The 17,051-nt window shown below is 42.4% G+C and overlaps 1 protein-coding gene across 1 annotated transcript in view; it reads right to left on the reverse strand.

Annotated features, from left to right (window-relative positions):
• Nucleotides 1-1,437: 1,437 nt before the first annotated feature.
• RNF175 (ring finger protein 175) overlaps nucleotides 1,438-17,051 on the reverse strand; it is a 35,405-nt gene continuing 19,791 nt past the window's right edge. Inside the window, exons 3-7 of the mRNA XM_026499503.2 lie at nucleotides 16,467-16,574; nucleotides 13,175-13,295; nucleotides 7,873-8,006; nucleotides 4,725-4,826; nucleotides 1,438-2,249 (exon numbers count right to left, since the gene is read on the reverse strand). Coding sequence (XP_026355288.2) covers nucleotides 2,129-2,249; nucleotides 4,725-4,826; nucleotides 7,873-8,006; nucleotides 13,175-13,295; nucleotides 16,467-16,574 — 586 coding nt within the window. The 3' untranslated portion in view covers nucleotides 1,438-2,128. The remainder of the gene's footprint in view (nucleotides 2,250-4,724; nucleotides 4,827-7,872; nucleotides 8,007-13,174; nucleotides 13,296-16,466; nucleotides 16,575-17,051) is intronic.

Below are 17,051 nucleotides of genomic sequence, written 5' to 3' on the forward strand. Positions count from 1 at the left end.
ACATAGATACACACTGGTCTACCTGCCCAGAGTTCTAAAGGGTTCTAAAGGCTACCCTCATGCAGCTGTCCACAAAAGATCAAAGGGAGGGACACCCAGGTGGCTCGGTTAAGCATCTGACCTCAATTTTGTCTCAGGTCATGGTCTCAGGATTGTGAAATCAAGCTCCATGTTGAGCTCCTCGCTCCGTGTGGAATCTGCTTGAGAGTCTCTCTCCCTCTCCCTCTGCCCCTCCCTCCTCCTCTCTCTCTCTCTCTTAAAAAAAAGATAAATGGGAAATATATCAGAGGTCAAATTAAGGGCTCCTTCTTTTATAGAAGAAAAAACTTTTAGTGAATGCTTTTTGCAACAGTGAAGACTTTTATTTGTCAGTAGACTGTAAGTTCAGGAATCTTGTTTTATCTCCTTAATCCTTGCACATGCCTGGTATGTAATATGAATCGAATTATTAAAATATTTGAGTAGAGAAATAAACCCGAGTTAAATCTAATAATCTGGATGGTGAACCAATCAGAATACCGAAACACTGAGCAGTTTCAAGAAGGAAAATTACCAACAAGTAAAAATCTTAGTGTGAGGTTTCTTCATTACAACTGCGATGGGACTTTGAAGAGCATTACGTCAAGTACATTGCCTAGGTTTTTGACACTAGGTGTGTTTCCTTTCTACTTCATATAAGTATACTGTCTCCAGGTATGCAGAATAGATATCTGATATTAGGTATACAGTGGTGGCTATTTAACAACTCACCAGCAATTTAAAGCAAATACATTTTGGGAGGCCAATGTATTGCTCTTGAGTTAATTCTTTCTGACCGTTCTTTCCTATTCCATTAATTTTGTCCCCTCCTGCTGGATTAATTCATTCTTTCAACAAATATTTATTGAGTGCCTACTAGATGCCAGGCACTACTCCAAGTGCTGGAGATACAATAGGAAACTAGATCTATAAAATTCTCCACCTTCGTGGAGGGGAAGACACACAATAAAAAATAAGCAAATGTATCATAATGATTTCAGGTATTGATAAGTGCTATGAAGAAAATAAGAGCAGAGCACAACGGAAGAGAGTGGCTCTCCTCCCATTTAGTGCAGCCCTTGGATGGGTCAGGTGCACTTGGCAGGCCCAGGAAACGCAGTGCACCTCCAGCCCGTTGAATGGGCTGTGGCACCTAATGCTAGACCTTTCGGGAATAACACCCTCTATGCCAAAGGGCTTTCTGGCCAAAGCTGCCCCATGGTGACAAGCACACAGAGCAGAAAAGACCATATCCTTAAACTGCAGGTTACATAACAACTCTGCCTACTTCTTTGAAGATGTTGAACTCATCAGAAGATACCAGCTATCACTGAAGATTGTATGTAAGAAGTACATTATCAGACAAACTAGATGTAGGGTGTCCATGGTGGGTTGTAACAAATGTGTTACATGGATTAGAAAATGATCACAATGGGAAAGATGCAAAGTAGGCTGTATTTGTTTATGCTGTTGTTCACATTCAGATCAAACACGGAGACCAGATTTGGAAACTCCCTGAGCTGACAAAACCAGTTTAGTCTTAGAAGCAAAGTTTGATTTAGCTTATTTTGCAAGACGAGTGAGGCTAACTTGACCCAGGTACTTCTTGCTCAGGCCTCTGAAAATCATAAGCAAAACTTAAATTGTTTTCCCAAAACTGATAGAAGGTGATCGCTAACCAATTCCCTTTCATTGAAGAAAATTCCAGTATTGTAACCAATCACTGCGAAGAGTACCCAGTCCCTGCCTCCACACTGTATAAGCTGTTGCCTAACATATGCCTCCGAGCTTCATTCTGTGTTTTGGCCTGAGTGCCCCTGGTTTGCAAACAATCTTTTGGTTGTGTGCACAATACACTTTTACTGATTACTACTTTTCTGATTCATCGGTTTTACTTCTGTTTTTTTCTGAGCTTTTAACATTCAGCTTCTCTTTTAAATATTTTTCACATAAACAGATTGCTTTTTGTAGGGCCCTGAGTTTTATTCGGTCCTCTAGACTCGGGCTCATCTCTGAAGTTAAAAAAAAGAATATCAGTAATAAATGTAGGATCAAGGATTTAAAAATATCCCAACATGCCACACGTTGCTTCCGGAGTAGGTCTGCTGTACTATTCCAGCCCTAGTGAGTAATTAATGCCTTGAACTATTCCAATCACCACGGGTTGCCAGGCCACCAAATAACGAAGCCAATCAAGGATTTGTCCATACAGAAAGTGTGTGCGCTCCCAGCTAAACGGCAGTCAAGGAGGTTGCTCTCTATACAGTCAAGTAGCCGAAATATTCATAAATCTCATTTGCAAATATAATAAGCAATGCAGTGAGTGGGTATTTCCTTTCTTATTAATTCCATGTGCTCATTTAAAAGCCCCTTCTGTGATTTTTATAGCATTTGGTTGTCATTGTTATTTACACTACATCGAATTTCCAAAAGTGAATCAAAACAGTTTAGAATAAAATCCCAGACTATGAAACAAGAACTAAAGGCATGGGTCACTACTAAAAGAGAGCAGGAAAGGGAAATGACTACACGGGGAAAGCAAGGATCATGGAAGCTTTTTAAGTGAGCCAAGACAGCCTCGGGCTTTCCTGTAGCTGGCTCATCAGAGCAAGCGCGTTGTGTATTCAAAAGAAAAACGTCACGGATAAGATATACTTTTTCCTGATTTCTTTGATAAATTGTGCTAAGGGGACATAATTAATTCGTAAATCTCTGATAGCAATGTTATACACATAAAGGCAAATATTCCCCAAGTAGCTTTTTTAAATTTTTTTATTATTTATTTATTTATTTTTTAAAGGTTTTATTGATTTATTCGACAGAGATAGAGACAGCCAGCGAGAGAGGGAACACAAGCAGGGGGAGTAGGAGAGGAAGAAGCAGGTTCCCAGTGGAGGAGCCCGATGTGGGGCTCGATCCCATAACACCAGGATCACGCCCTGAGCCGAAGGCAGACGCCCAACCGCTGTGCCACCCAGGCGCCCCAGCTTTTTTTTTTTAAAGAGTACATGTAACATTCAAAAGTTCACTCTCTCAAGACTCTATAGACTAACCCTCTATAGAGTAACGAATTGTCCTTTGTTATTTACATGATCATTTATGGTGACACTTAGGATCACATTATCACCAATTTTATAACAAAGATGCACATATTTTTGTTTCACAAGGTATTAACCCAAAGTGGTTCTGGACTCGGTCTCCCCATATTAGAAGGGAACTTCAGGGAGAGTGCATGAAAAGGAGGGAGGGGGAAGCGTCACACACCTTTAGCCCTGGTTATGCTTGAGTTGGAGTGACTACCTGAGAAAGCTCAGGCCTGGAGATGGAGCTGGGGGCCGCACAGGTGCTCTCTGTTGCCGCGGCCCTAAGACATAGAGACCCGTGGTGCGGCTTCCTCTGCTGCCCTAATAGCAAATCTTTCCTTGATCTGCAGTTCTCAGGAATGGGGGCATTGCTGCCAAGAGCCACTGTTAGACACCCGTATGTTTAGGGTTGGTGAAGAGTAGGGGGAGCGGGGAACAAGGGAGGTGTCTCCTTTAGTACCGTAAAATGTAGCTGACCAGTACACAGAATGTAAAGAAAGGCTGGCAGTCTCTTAGGAGAAGAAAGAGTACTTGGCAGGTTGATGCCAACCTCTCAATGTTTTCTCCTTAAGGTCAGGATATGTTTTAATCCCATTTACACCCTCCCCCACCCCCTGGATGAGATACATTATGGTCTTGGGCCAGTGGGGTTGAGGAGTTAAGTCTTTGTAGTCAGCTCTGGATGGGGCCATTGAGGCTTCCTGTGGCCTCAGTTGGAGAACCTTGGTGTCTATAAAAATCCTAGTTGTTGCCATAAGCTGTCTATAGGTCCTCATTTTCTTTCAATATTATTATCCCTAGGGTTTAGCCCAAGACAAGATGAGGCATGGCAAGGAATTTAAAAGGCCAAAATACAGGAGGTAAAAAATCCTCTGTCTGGAAATAATAAAATTTAGTACACCTTAAAATTTTTTTTCTATACTCTAGTTCACATTTGGGGCTTTTAAAATTTCAATTCCAGGGGCACCTGGGTGGCTTAGTCGATTAAGCATCTGTCTTTGGCTCAGGTCATGATCCCAGGGTCCTGGGATTGAGTCCTGCCTCGAGGTCCTTGCTCAGTGGGGAGTCTGCTTCTCCCTCTCCCTCTACTGCTCCCCTCCAACCACCCCACCTGGTGCGCATGCTCTCTTTCTCTGTCAAATAAATAAATAAATAAATAAATAAATAACTGAAATCTTTTTAAAAATTTCATTTAGATTCCAGCCTATATATTTGTCTACCCACCCACTCATCCCATTCACCTGTCATCCATCTATCTGGCTGCCTATCCATCCATCAATCCATCCATCCATTATCTATTTATATATCTTTCATCTATCGATCTAATCCTTCCATATATTTACCTATCTCTTGCAATATCCCATCACATTTCCACTAAAGCATTTATATATGTGGAATATGAAGAGTAGAATGTATCTTTTCTGGCATTTAAATTCCTAGCCATAGGAGTAATATGGGCCCAGGGGAGAAAAGAGACCAGGAAGTCATTTTGAAATAAATGGCTATGGAAAACAAATTTTTTCTGCAAAAACTGTAATGAAGAAAATGAAAATTCAGATTGAAGAATGCATTACCGGGAACATTTAAGATTATACTTAGAACTTTTTTTTAAAAAAAGGATACGGGTTACTGATCATCCTCTTCAAATCAACCTTCTCTTTGCAGTAAGGGCAAGTCTGCTTTTTACCAACTATACACCAACCTCGGATGCAGAATTCGTGAAAGCTTAGGCATCTTGTTAGGGAAGTTTCTAGATATTAAAGGGCAAGGTCTGTTTCACGATGGCATAATGGAAATGACCCCAGCTGCGGGGAGGAAGTAGAGGGTGAGAATGGCTGTCAGTCATGACTTGATTGTGCACATCACTTGTCAGGAAGATTCTGTAGGACTATGGAACCCCCAAGGACTGGGAGCTGGAGTCAGAGCTGCCATAGCTTTAGGATCTTGACGAGTCTACGCAGCTCCTTGGCTTTACTTGTTCTTCTTGCTTCACTTGATCCTCCCAAGATTTAAAGTAGATAAAGGATATGAAAGTGCTTTTTTACAGTAATATTTTATGTAAACGCATCATGGCATTTCTCTGCCTTGCTGGCTGTGCGTTTCTCACGCAGTTACCATAGCATCTCCCTATTCTACTTGCTGTGAATTACTCATTACCTACTATGTAATCAGACATGTCTTAGGCTCTTAGACAAGCTTCAGTTATTTGTAGTCATAAACCGCAAACCTATGGATATTTCTATTAGCTTAAGTCCTATCTCAAGTTTTTTATTAGTGATAAGGAGCCAGTTATTTTTAATAGACTATAAACCTAATAAAATTCTGAAACTCTAGGCATTGACAGATTCATTTGTATATGTATATGTATATGTATCTCCTTGTCTGGAGAGTTTGGTCCTTTGCTCATAAAGTTGAGAGGGCACCCTACAGTTTCCCCCAGCATTAGGGGATTGCCCCTATTAGAGCTCGTATCACATTGTATCGTGACATTCCATGCGCATACACGTCTCTCCTGGACCATTGGCTACCTGGGAAACCAGGTCTCATTCTTCTCTGTCCTCAGCACCTTAAGCAGTGCCTAAGGGCCTATTTATTAAATAAATATTTGAATGGATCACTTGAAACCCATTACTTTTGCAAATATATTTTCTCGGGCTCCACAACATTGTAGATTTGAGCAAAGTGATTAAAAGTAATGAGATCCATCCTACTGGTCCACCCTCCTGGTTTACTGATTTCTACAGTTGTTGATCCCAGTGTGGCTTTCTGAGTCCAGATCACACGATTTTCTGCCTAGCCTGCTGTCATCCATGTGAACAGCAATGATGTGGAAGTCTCCTTAACAAACGGAGGATTGTGAAGTGTAGACAAGTCAAGGCCATGCATGTATATAAGTCCTCAACATAGATCTGTATGCAACTAAGAGTTTCCACTATTTTATTTGCTCGGAATTGGGTCATTTTTGCAATAGGCTTGGATTAACATAAAGAGGTGTATTACAACAAAACTTTTAAACCAAAGCCTTTACAGCCCTTTATTCAAAAGGGCTGGAGTACGGCCCCATTTTCTAGATAGGTATAGAGGTCAGGGGTCATGGAGGCAGCATAGAAATGTCCACCTCCTCTTTAATATTCTGTTTCATCTTCAAAATCTCAATGCTGAAAGTCTCCAAGCTAGCAGCATTGCTGCAGAGCAATATTCAAAATTCCTTCCCCTGCCCCACCTTGTTAATATGAGTCATGTTCGCCCACTCCTTGCTCATATGACTCATGCTAAAGTGGGCCATTAGTAATACTCCCTGCAAAGCAAATTTAAGGGTGACTACATTTTAGATTACATATGCATGCATGTACGACAATCCCTAAGCGCTTTTAAAGGTGGAGAGAGAGAAAATATTTCCACTTGCAAATGGCAGAAGGGGCTCTGGTCCAACATTTGAAAAGTAAATCACATTTAAAACTAGGGCCAGATTTGGAAATTTCTTCCAAAGAAGGATAGTTTTTTTTGGAGAAAGGTATCACACTGAAAATCCACTATAGAATTCCATATGGGATATCTTTATGTTTCTTATCTTAAAATAGCAAGGCTTAAATGTTGGAGTAAGGGGTCCTATTACATTTCAGATGCATTTAGTCCATTTTTTAACTCTCAGGACTGAATCAATGGAATCTGTCCAGATTAAATAGAACTGAATCATAGGCATTGCGCATCTAGACTATTACTGAGTTAGGTGGGCTTTGGAGGTGAAAGACAGATGCCCTAACCACCTCATAATGCCAGAGCTTTGAACTGAGTGTAGACTAATATTACCAAATTGATATTGTACTATAAAATAAAGATAAATGATACCTTCTTTCCCCCTGTGTTTAGAAAAGAATTAAAATATGATTGTCCGCCAACCCAAACACGACTTTGGTCTCCAGAGTTATATGCTGGAGCAGCATGGGCTGCTTTGCTCGGGGCTCTTGATCCCAGTATCTTCCCACATATCGAGGTGTTCCTCCACAGTTAGTGGAATTCCCAAAAAATGCTAGTTTCCAGGCAGAGGCTTGTCTGGTTCCTAACACCTAACGATCCACCAGCCATTCGGGGCACAACTCACAGGCAGAGGAGCCAAACGGTCTGAGAACTGGGTGCTCAAGGTCTGGTCCCTCCTTCTGTAATCTAAGATGTCCTGCTGCCTATGGCGCTGTCCTCTTTCCAAGACCAAAGTGGACACTTGGCTGCCCCCACTACCCCACTGTTGACGCAAGCAGGTTCCTGGGATTTCCAGCCGGAGCACACTGTGTTGGGTTCAGTCCCGTGAGACTCCACCTGGATAGTCCTGAGTTCTTCCCTGCACCCGAGACTCCACTTTTTCTCACCCCCACACCCCTCTCTTCCTGGTCCTCCTTGGCCGTCTGTTCACTTACAGCTTTGCCAACTTTCCCAGCCAGCGTCTCGGGCATGTGCTGCAGCTTTTCTGTCCGTGTGGCATTAAGATTCAGTCCGAAAAAGGACATTACTAGTGGAGGAGGTTCACCTCAATTAGCAGTTCATTATTCAGCAGGGATTACCAGAAAGTCTCAGCAAGAGAGATGGCGGGGGTGGGGAGGTGTCAAGGCCTGGGGTTTGGGGGATGGGAGCTAGCTAAGCAAGACAGAGGAGATGGTGAGAGGGGGAGGAGAGGGAGGAGGTGTAAGGGATGAGACAGTGCTCCCTGACTTGCCATCTCCCGTGCCTCCCATCACTGGCTTGATGAAGCCCGTACGGCTTCCTGTGAAAAGGATACACGTGACTGCATGAGAGCTGGTAGGTGTTTTCAATGAGCCCTTCTTCATCGAGCTCCACAAGGATCTTCTGCCCACAGACGGCGCAGACGTTGTCTGACAAGCTCCTCATGGGCATCCCACTGACGCTGTAGAACTGTCGGGGCAAATGCACAGAGCGCTGTTGGAAAGGAGGGCACGTACCATTCGTTCTCTGAACACAGGGAAGCCACTGCCAGTATGAGACAGAGTCTTTACTGCTTCTTCATTGGTTTAGAACTTGAAACGCTCTTCCCCATAAGGATGCTTCAGTGGGGTCAGGGTCGCCAGGCAAGAACCCACTGAACCCCACATGGACCCAAAGCACATGGCTAATGATAACCTCCAATTCAACCTCCCCAATGAGGAATCCTACAAGGGGAAAGGTTTTATTTTTTGTTTTGTTTTGTTTTTTTTTTAAAGATTTATTTATTTATTTATTTGACATAGAGACAGCCAGCGAGAGAGGGAACACAGCAGGGGGAGTGGGAGAGGAAGAAGCAGGCCCACAGCGGAGGAGCCTGATGTGGGGCTCGATCCCACAAGGCCGGGATCACGCCCTGAGCCGAAGGCAGACGCTCAACCGCTGTGCCACCCAGGCGCCCCAAGGGGAAAGGTTTTTATCCAGGGCTGTAGTTCAGAGCTTTTTAAGGAAGCTTTTTTTTTTTTTTTTAAGATTTTATTTATTTATTTGACAGAGAGAGAGAAAGCCAGCGAAAGAGGGAACACAGGCAGGGGGAGTGGGAGAGGAAGAAGCAGGCTCCCAGTGGAGGAGCCTGATGTGGGGCTTGATCCCAGGACTCTGGGATCATGCCCTGAGCCGAAGGCAGACGCCCAACGACTGAGCCACCCAGGCACCCCATTAAGGAAGCTTTTAAAGCTTACCCATAGCCTGACCCTTTCTCTTATTCTGGAGATTGATGAGGTCTGGAGTAAGCTCAGGGTTAGCTGTATTTTGTAATTCCCATGTGATGAGAAGGAGCACATGGACTAATCCCACTGGGTGCAATGCTTTTAGAATTCTAACTTGGGATACCTGCATCTTTCTAGTACTGTGGATGAAGAGCGAGTCCAATACTGGCAGCACATTAGAACGCCTAAGAAGCTTGTTTTTAAAATTATTTATTTGAGAGAGAGAGAGAGAGACAGAGAGAGACAGAGACAGAGAGCACACAAGCAGGGGGAGGGGTAGAGGGAGAGGGAGAAGCAGCCTCCCCGCAGAGCAGGGAGCCCGATGTGGGACTCCATCCCAGGACCCTGAGATCATGACGTGAGCCGAAGGCAGACGCTTAACTGACTGAGCCACCCAGGCACTCCTAGAATCCCTTAGAAGCTTTTTTTAAAAAATAAATATTCATTTAGTAATTGTTTTAGACTTAAAGATATGAAGATAGTGCAAGCCCCCATATACCATATGCCCCATGTCCCCTATTATTAACATCTTACATTAGTATGGTAACTTCGTCATAATCAATGAACCAACATTGATATTTACTATGAAATAAAGTACATACTTTATTCAGATTACTTAGGGTTTTTTTTTTTTTTTTTTAATCTAATGTCCTTATTCTATTTCGGAATCTCATCCAGGATACCACTTAGGCTCCTCTTGGTTATGGTGGTTTCTCAGAGTTTGCTTTTTTTCGATGACTTTGACAGTTGGGGGGAGTATTTTGTGGAATGTCCCTCAGCTGGAAATTTAGCTGATGTCTTCTCTTGATGACACCGAAGTTATGGGGTTTAGGGAGGAAGATAACAGAGGTGACATTCTTATCACGCCATAGCGAGGGTACATACTATCAAAATGACTTATCATTGTTGCTATAACCCTGGTCACCTGGCTTGTGGCAGTGTTTGTCAGGTTTGTCCACTATAAAGCTACTCTTCCTTTTACTGCTTCCTAGTCTGTACTCCTTGGAAGGAAATCACCATGAGTGGCCCATTCATAAGGAGAGGGCAGTTATGCTCCATCTCAGTGTTAGTGAGGTTTCTCCAGAGAAAAGGAATGGACAGGGTGTGTGTGTATGTGTGTGTGTGTGTGTGTGTGTGTGTGTGTGTGTATCTAGACTAGGGCTTGGGTGTTCGTTCAATCAAACAATTGAGCACTCTAGCCTACCCAAGTTGACACAAAAAACTTAACCACACAACCTTCTTAAGGTTGGAGTGTCTACATAAGTTATGTGGAATTCTTCTACCTAGATTTGTCTGTTCTCCTCCATTCATATCAATATGGACTCAGGATATTTATTTTAGACTTTGGGTTATATCCCAGTGCTGCTGCTACTACTACTACCACTGCTACTACTACTACTATTTTGTTGCACAGCTCATTCCAACTTCGGCCATTGGCAGCTTTTTCAGTTGGCTTCTGTATCTCTTTGCCTAATCCTCACCATTGCAGTATTTTTTGTTTGGTTGGTTTATCGAGCACTTCCTTAACTTCCGGCAGTACAAGATACTCCAGGCTCATTTGTATGTTCCCTGGCAAGACCTAGAATCATCCATTTCTCCAAGGAGCCCTGGTTCCTTTTACTGTAGAATTAGGTATTAGAAAAGATCTGGGTTCGTTGCTACTGGGGCATCACTGCTTCTAGGGCTTCTTAGCTAATAGAGCAAGGAAATGTATCTGTATATACCAACCCACGTGTATAACAGCAGTAGATAGGCCTATATGGATCCATCTATATTAAGATACATATAATCTGTACCAAGCTACACAGGAGTTCAGACTGATGTCTTTAACTCTAATCCATTACTATATGGATCATTCTAGCCTTGCATGTTTGTAACCTTCCAAGAGTGAGAAACACAGCTCCCACTATGGGTCCTCCATTTACTTAGCTGTTCATTTCCAGAACACATGGACAGCAGTATCGGAACTGTTAACCCGTAGCCCTGAGGGAAACCACTTCATGAACTAGAGTACAGTGCTAGTTCAGTTCCTTTGGTTTTAATCTCAGATCTCTACTGATTTCAAAGTTACTTAGGTCAGCACTTTCTTCTCCTATTCCCTGCATGGTGGTTATCTCATGTATTTGTAATACAGTTAGATTCTTTTGTCACAGTCTACATTCTATCCTGGCATTCTCTCACATCCTAAATGATTTTCTAGGTTTGTATACATTGTTTCACCCTTTCTGCTATAAAGTACTATTGATCTTGACAAATGCATAGTGTCATGTATTTACCATTACATGTATTTACCATTAAAGTCGTACAGAATAATTTCATTGCCCTAAAAAATTCCCTGTACTTCACCTATTCAACCCTGTTCCTTCCCTAAACCCTTGGCAACCACTGATCTGTTCACCATCTTCATAGTTGTGGCCTTTCCAAAATGTCATATAAATGGAATCATATAATACGTAGCCTTTTCTGATTGCCTTCTTTCACTTAGCAATATTACAATTCATCCATGTGCTTGCATGGCTTAATAGCTCATTCCTTTTCCTGAGGAGCTTTTAAAGCAAAGCAGATGCATTGGCTCCACTCCCAGAGATTCTGACTTAATTAGTCTGGTGTGGGGCTTAGGTACTGGTGTGAGAATGGAAATTGCTCCTCCTTTGCTTCCTCCTTACTCTGTCATAAGCATGTGTACGTGTGTGTATGTACACACACATACACACACACACACCACAAGTTCAAGTCAATGTTGGCTGTGCCAATAGCTCGAAGCAGTGGGTTTTATATATTTGGTAGATGGAGCTAAGATGACAAAGGATGACAAGAAGTTGAAGACTTCCAAGGTGGGATCAGGTGAGAAGTCTCTAGAAAGTTGGTGCTTAAAAACATGTGTTATGAGGTTGAATCTCTTCCTCCTGGTCCACTGGAGGACAGGGGACATACAACTCTTCTCCTTGTCTCCTGTCCGTAAACAAGCAGAAGAGACTTTGGGAATTTTTTTAAGGAGTATGGCTTCTGGCTTTTGCTGGAGGAAGTAGGAGTGCAAATGTTCTCTCCTGTGCTCACCATAAACATCATAAAAAAGGCAGTTGGCCCATAGATGACGCATGGCAGAGAAATTCCAAAAGGTATCTTGTTCTAGCAGTTCACCACAGAAGCTGGTGATTCCAGGAGCCTGATTCCAGGCTCTAGGAAAAGAGTAAGGTCGAGCCTACAGAAATGGAGAAGGGCAGATGGGATGGGCATGAAGTCAGAGTTGTGTCTACTTAGTCTTGCCCCATAAATGGAGAGAGAGAAGAGCAGTCCTGAATTACACTCTTCCCTTGCCACTCGCACTAGCCTTTCCATTTCATATCTGCTCTGTACCAAGAGACCGGCAGAGGACAGAGACATGGAATTCTTGAAACCACTGGGTCATCCCTGCAGCCCCTGTAAGTTTTTAAGAGATGTGCATGTGTCAGATGGATGCATGCTCCTAATTTCTGAATCTGGAATGCATCTCACCAGAAAGTAGGTCTATTTGGAGTTTCACTCTTAAGAGAGTTTTTTAAAAAAGCTATTAGGGGTATTTTTTAAATTCTAGAGAACAACATACAGTCAGAATACATTCAGCACAGTTTTGTATCTTCTACTTCTTCTAATGCTGTATAATGAAAACTGATCTTTATGAGGAGTAACCCTGAGGCACTGATTGATTCCAAAGTACTTTATGTGCATCAAATAGGACTTTCTGTGTTAGGCAGATATTTGATTTTTGATATTATTGAATTCTTACTATCCTTTCTTTCTTTTCTTTTTTTTTGGAGAGATGGGGGGAAAGGCAGAGGGAGAGGGAGAGAGCAAATCTTAAGCAGACTCCATGGCCAGCATGGAGTCCAATGTGGGACCTGATCTCACAACTCTGAGATGATGACCTGAGCTGAAATTAAAGAGTTGGACGCTTAACCGACTCAGCCATTCAGGCGCTGCTACCAATCCCTTCAATGTTGGCAATTGGAATATGCTAGATATGGTTGCTTCCAAACAAATATTTTACTTAAAAAGAGGCCTTTGGGGGCACCTGGCTGGCCCAGTCGGTACAGCATGCAACTCCTGATCTCAGGATTGTGAGTTTGAGCCCCACGTTGGGTGTGGAGATGGCTTAAACATAAACAAATAAATAAAAAGACGAGATGCCTTATTTCCCAACTGCTTTCTATAAGTAAGAGGTATATTTTCTAATCAATTAGCAAAGATAATTTTTGATCCAAGGAGAATCAGGGAGTGGATGGCCTGGGAGAACCAAAAAAGACGGATGCATTTCTGAAAACGGATGCCAATGTGTAAGATGAGACCACTTCTCCAAGCGCTGTAGTGGTTTCAGAGAATGAGAGCAACACTTACCCCTATAGTAGAAGCCATGTAATCCGAACAGATCTCTGCGAAGTCTCTCCCCATTATGCCATAGTAGAGGCCATAGAACAAGGATACGATGCCAAAATCCATGGAATCTCTAGCCTTGATTCTATTGAAAACAACAGGGCAAGGACATAAGAACACGGCATTTGGGGGGCTTGGGAAGGGTTGCAGCTTAGCAGACATCTCCTGCCAAAGTAGCTAACAGAAACTTGGGAGTGTTGTTTTTTTTAATTCATTTTTTAAATTTCTTTTTTTTAAACGAATTTTAAATTTTCTAAATTCCCCTCAGATTTTACTACTCAGTGGTAAGTAGACAAAGTAATTCTGGAGAGGGTCTTCTAACTAGCGGTTCTCAAGCTGGGCTGTGCAAAGAAAGGCCTGGGCAGCTTGTAAAACTCCCCATCTGCCCCCTGCACCCCAGGCCAATGACATCAAACTCTCTGGGGGGTGGGGCCTGTGCAGCAATATTTCTGGAACCTCTAGACCCCAGGTGATTTCAGTGGGCAGCTAACTTTAAGAACCTCTTTAACAGAGCCATGGTTCTCAGCCTGAAATACAGATTAGAATCCCCTGGGGGAGATTTAAGACTCTACTGATGAGGAGCTGAACTGTGAGCGGCCTGGGGTGGGGTCTGCCGAGCAGTGCTTTCTAGAAGCTCCTCAGGTTGGGTATCCCTGCTATCAAACTGCGATTTTACAGACTGCTTTCAAATACTTCACTTCCCTAAGAAATACTTGAGGTAGATAAGATTATCCCCACTTTGTATTTGAAAAAATGCAGATTTAGAAGAAATGATTTGCTTAACATGACAATTGGTACCAGGGATCAAGCTCCAATTTTTAGGCCCTTTGCTACTGTGCCATAGTTGCCATGTATTAATCAGAAAGAAAATGTGCGAGTTGAATCATATTTCAAATAGATAGGATTCTCTATGATAACCCCACCCCATTTTTTAAAAGATTTCATTTATTTATTAGAGAGAGAAATAGAGAGCACAAGCAGGGAGGGGGAGGGGCAGAAGGAGAGGGAGAAGCAGACTCCCCGCTAATCAGGGAGCCTGGATACCAGGCTTGATCCCAGCACCCTGGGATCATAACCTGAGCTGAAGGCAGATGCTGAACCCACTGAGCCACCCAGGTGCCCCATCCCCACCCCATTTTTAAGGGAAATATTTCTTTAAGAAGTGAACAATCAGCCCCTAATTTAATTAGCTCCTAATTTAATGAAACTTAATCATTGTACATACGGTTTGCTCTGTCACCAGTTTCAAATATTAGCCCTGTGCCTGGGTAGATCTGATTGAGTCAGGCAGCAAGTGAGGAGTGGAGGGGAGCTGGGTAGTCTGTTTTTGGAAACTTTTTCTGGTTGTTTTGTGCTCTGTTAATTTGAGGAGGAAACGGTAAAGGCAGAGAGCTTCGTAAATTTAGAGGTATAGGTCTTTTGGTGATGTGAATTGGGAATTCCAAAACAAATGGTGGCTTTATTCTTTCCAGATTTGCCTGAGTATATTTGGGAATTGGGCCAATGGGGTGGAATGAAGATTATCTTCTCTCCATGTTCAGGGGAGGATATATTATAATCTTACTGATAAAAAGCATAGTGACAGATTTGTGGTTCTGCAGAAAAGAATCTTAAAACAGTGATAGTCAAGAACACTAAGGAGTGAAAAAATAGTTCCTTCCCAGCTGGAAGGGTTAAGTTCTTGGTATGCCTCATTGTAGAAGTCATGGCTAAGGATCTTAAAATCTTATGGAAAATAGTCTTGGGACTATAGGCTCAGTGATTTCATAAAGTCCTTATGAATATTTTTACATTCACTAAAATAAAGTTACATAGATGGTCTGATGAAAAAGGAAATCAGTGTCTTTCCATATACAAAATAATATAGAATAGATCTGTACAAATGCTTTCTATCCCTTTTCTGCTAGAAAATGGTGGGAGCTCCTGCTCTGAAAGTGACATGAAAAGCTTATAAAACCAGTCATGTTGCCATAGGAAGGGTCCTTCCCCTCAGGGCTGACACTGCATCCAATTGTCTTCCCTGTTTCGTGAGTTAAGGGTCGCCAATCTCTTCCATTCAATTTCTGTTAAGGTCCCAGAGACTCAGAGGAACTTCTCGATGTGAGAGAGATTCTGGGGAATTTTTTGTTTGAGCTGCTTCCCATAGCTGTGCTGCGGTAGGTCTTAAATTCCCCTTCCCGACCACAGGTTGATCACACGGCCGAGGCTCTGCCCGTGAGAAACTCATCCACAGCACATTTCAGCAACCAGCTTTCCAGTGGGAGCTCTGTTCCTAGTTATACTTATCCTGATTTCCTTCATTGTGCCCAAGACTTTCTTGCTCTGTTATCTCCGTACCTCTCATTCAAGTTCTAAGCACTCAGTTTTGTCCTTTTCTGACAGTCCTCAGCAAAAGCGATTTCATGGGTACCAGAAACAAATTCTAGAGCAGTGTTGTCCATGGCAATATAGAAATATAGATTAAAAATTTCCTAGGGGTGCCTGGGTAGCTCAGTCGGTTAAGCGTCTGCCTTTGGCTCAGGTCGTGATCCCGGGGTCCTGGGATCGAGCCCTGCATTGAGCTCCCTGCTCTGCAGGGAGCCTGCTTCTCTCTCTCCCTCTGCCTGCCGCTCTGCCTACTTGTGCTCTCTCTCTCCCTGTCAAATAAATAAATAAAATCTTTAAAAAAGTTTTTCTAGTAGCCACATTAAAAAGAAACATGAAATAATTTCACCAATACACTCCAAATACTGTATCTCAACATGTAGTCAATGTAAAAATTATTTTTTCATACTTTGAAATCCACTGTATTTTATAGTCACAGAACATTTTATTTCACATTTCAGGTGCTCAATGGTCACATGATCTATCGTATATTGCCCTGGACAGCATAGTTCTAGGGGTTTTAAGGAAGAAGACATATATACAAGGAAATGACACTTCAGAATTTTATGGAGGGGAAATTTGTTGTTCAGTAAGAATTACTCTACCACAAATGCAGGCCTGCTTTCAATGGCGATCTTTAAAATTTGCCTATCAAGTACAGGTTTTCTTTAAAGCTTATAAATTTTTGAAAATTTTTTATTCTCTAGGGTTTCCTCTTATGCTTTTCTAGTGGTTTGCACCAATGACATCTACTCTACCAATGAGATCTACTATAAACAGTGTGGGTGTGGAACAGCATAAGGCCAAATGATTCCAGATACAGAGAAGGCGACCAGGTGAATGTTGCAAGGAAGTGTTTGGAGATATTAAGGTCTTAAATGGAGATACTTACTTGAAAAATAAATTGAATCCACACATCGTAAACACAATAGCCAAATAACCCACAACGCCAAATGCATAGCTGAGTCTGTAGATTAGGAGAAACCATTTGTAGACCAGTCTGTGGAGTGTAAAATGGGGAGAAATACAGAACACTATATATTATAAAGTATTTAATCTTCCTTGTCAGTTTTTAATTTCTAGAATTCTATTTTTTATGTAATATACACAAGTAGATTATATCAGCTAAACCCAGTAATAATCTACAGTTTTAATATATCAACGAACTATATAAATGGTATGCACACCCATATATAAATTCATTGTAATTTATCTATGTTCCTCATGTAAGAGTGATCTTCAGGGATGGTTTCTCTACCTGGGACCCTGCTTCCCCTTCTTCTCTGGTTAGCTTAGAGTGGATTTGGCAGGAGCAGCTTGGAGGCAAGCAAAAGATGAGCAGAGAAGTCAGGAGGAGGAGACCTCCTCCCCCAGAAGTCTCTCCCCCCTCCTCCTCCTGCTGCCCCTCCATCCCCCAGCCCCAGGGCAGATGTCATCAGCAGTGGGCTCAGCCTCATCCCAAGTTCTCTCCACTCAC

Source organism: Ursus arctos, unplaced genomic scaffold (assembly GCF_023065955.2).
Source record: "Ursus arctos isolate Adak ecotype North America unplaced genomic scaffold, UrsArc2.0 scaffold_11, whole genome shotgun sequence".
Taxonomy (NCBI): Eukaryota; Metazoa; Chordata; class Mammalia; order Carnivora; family Ursidae; genus Ursus; species Ursus arctos.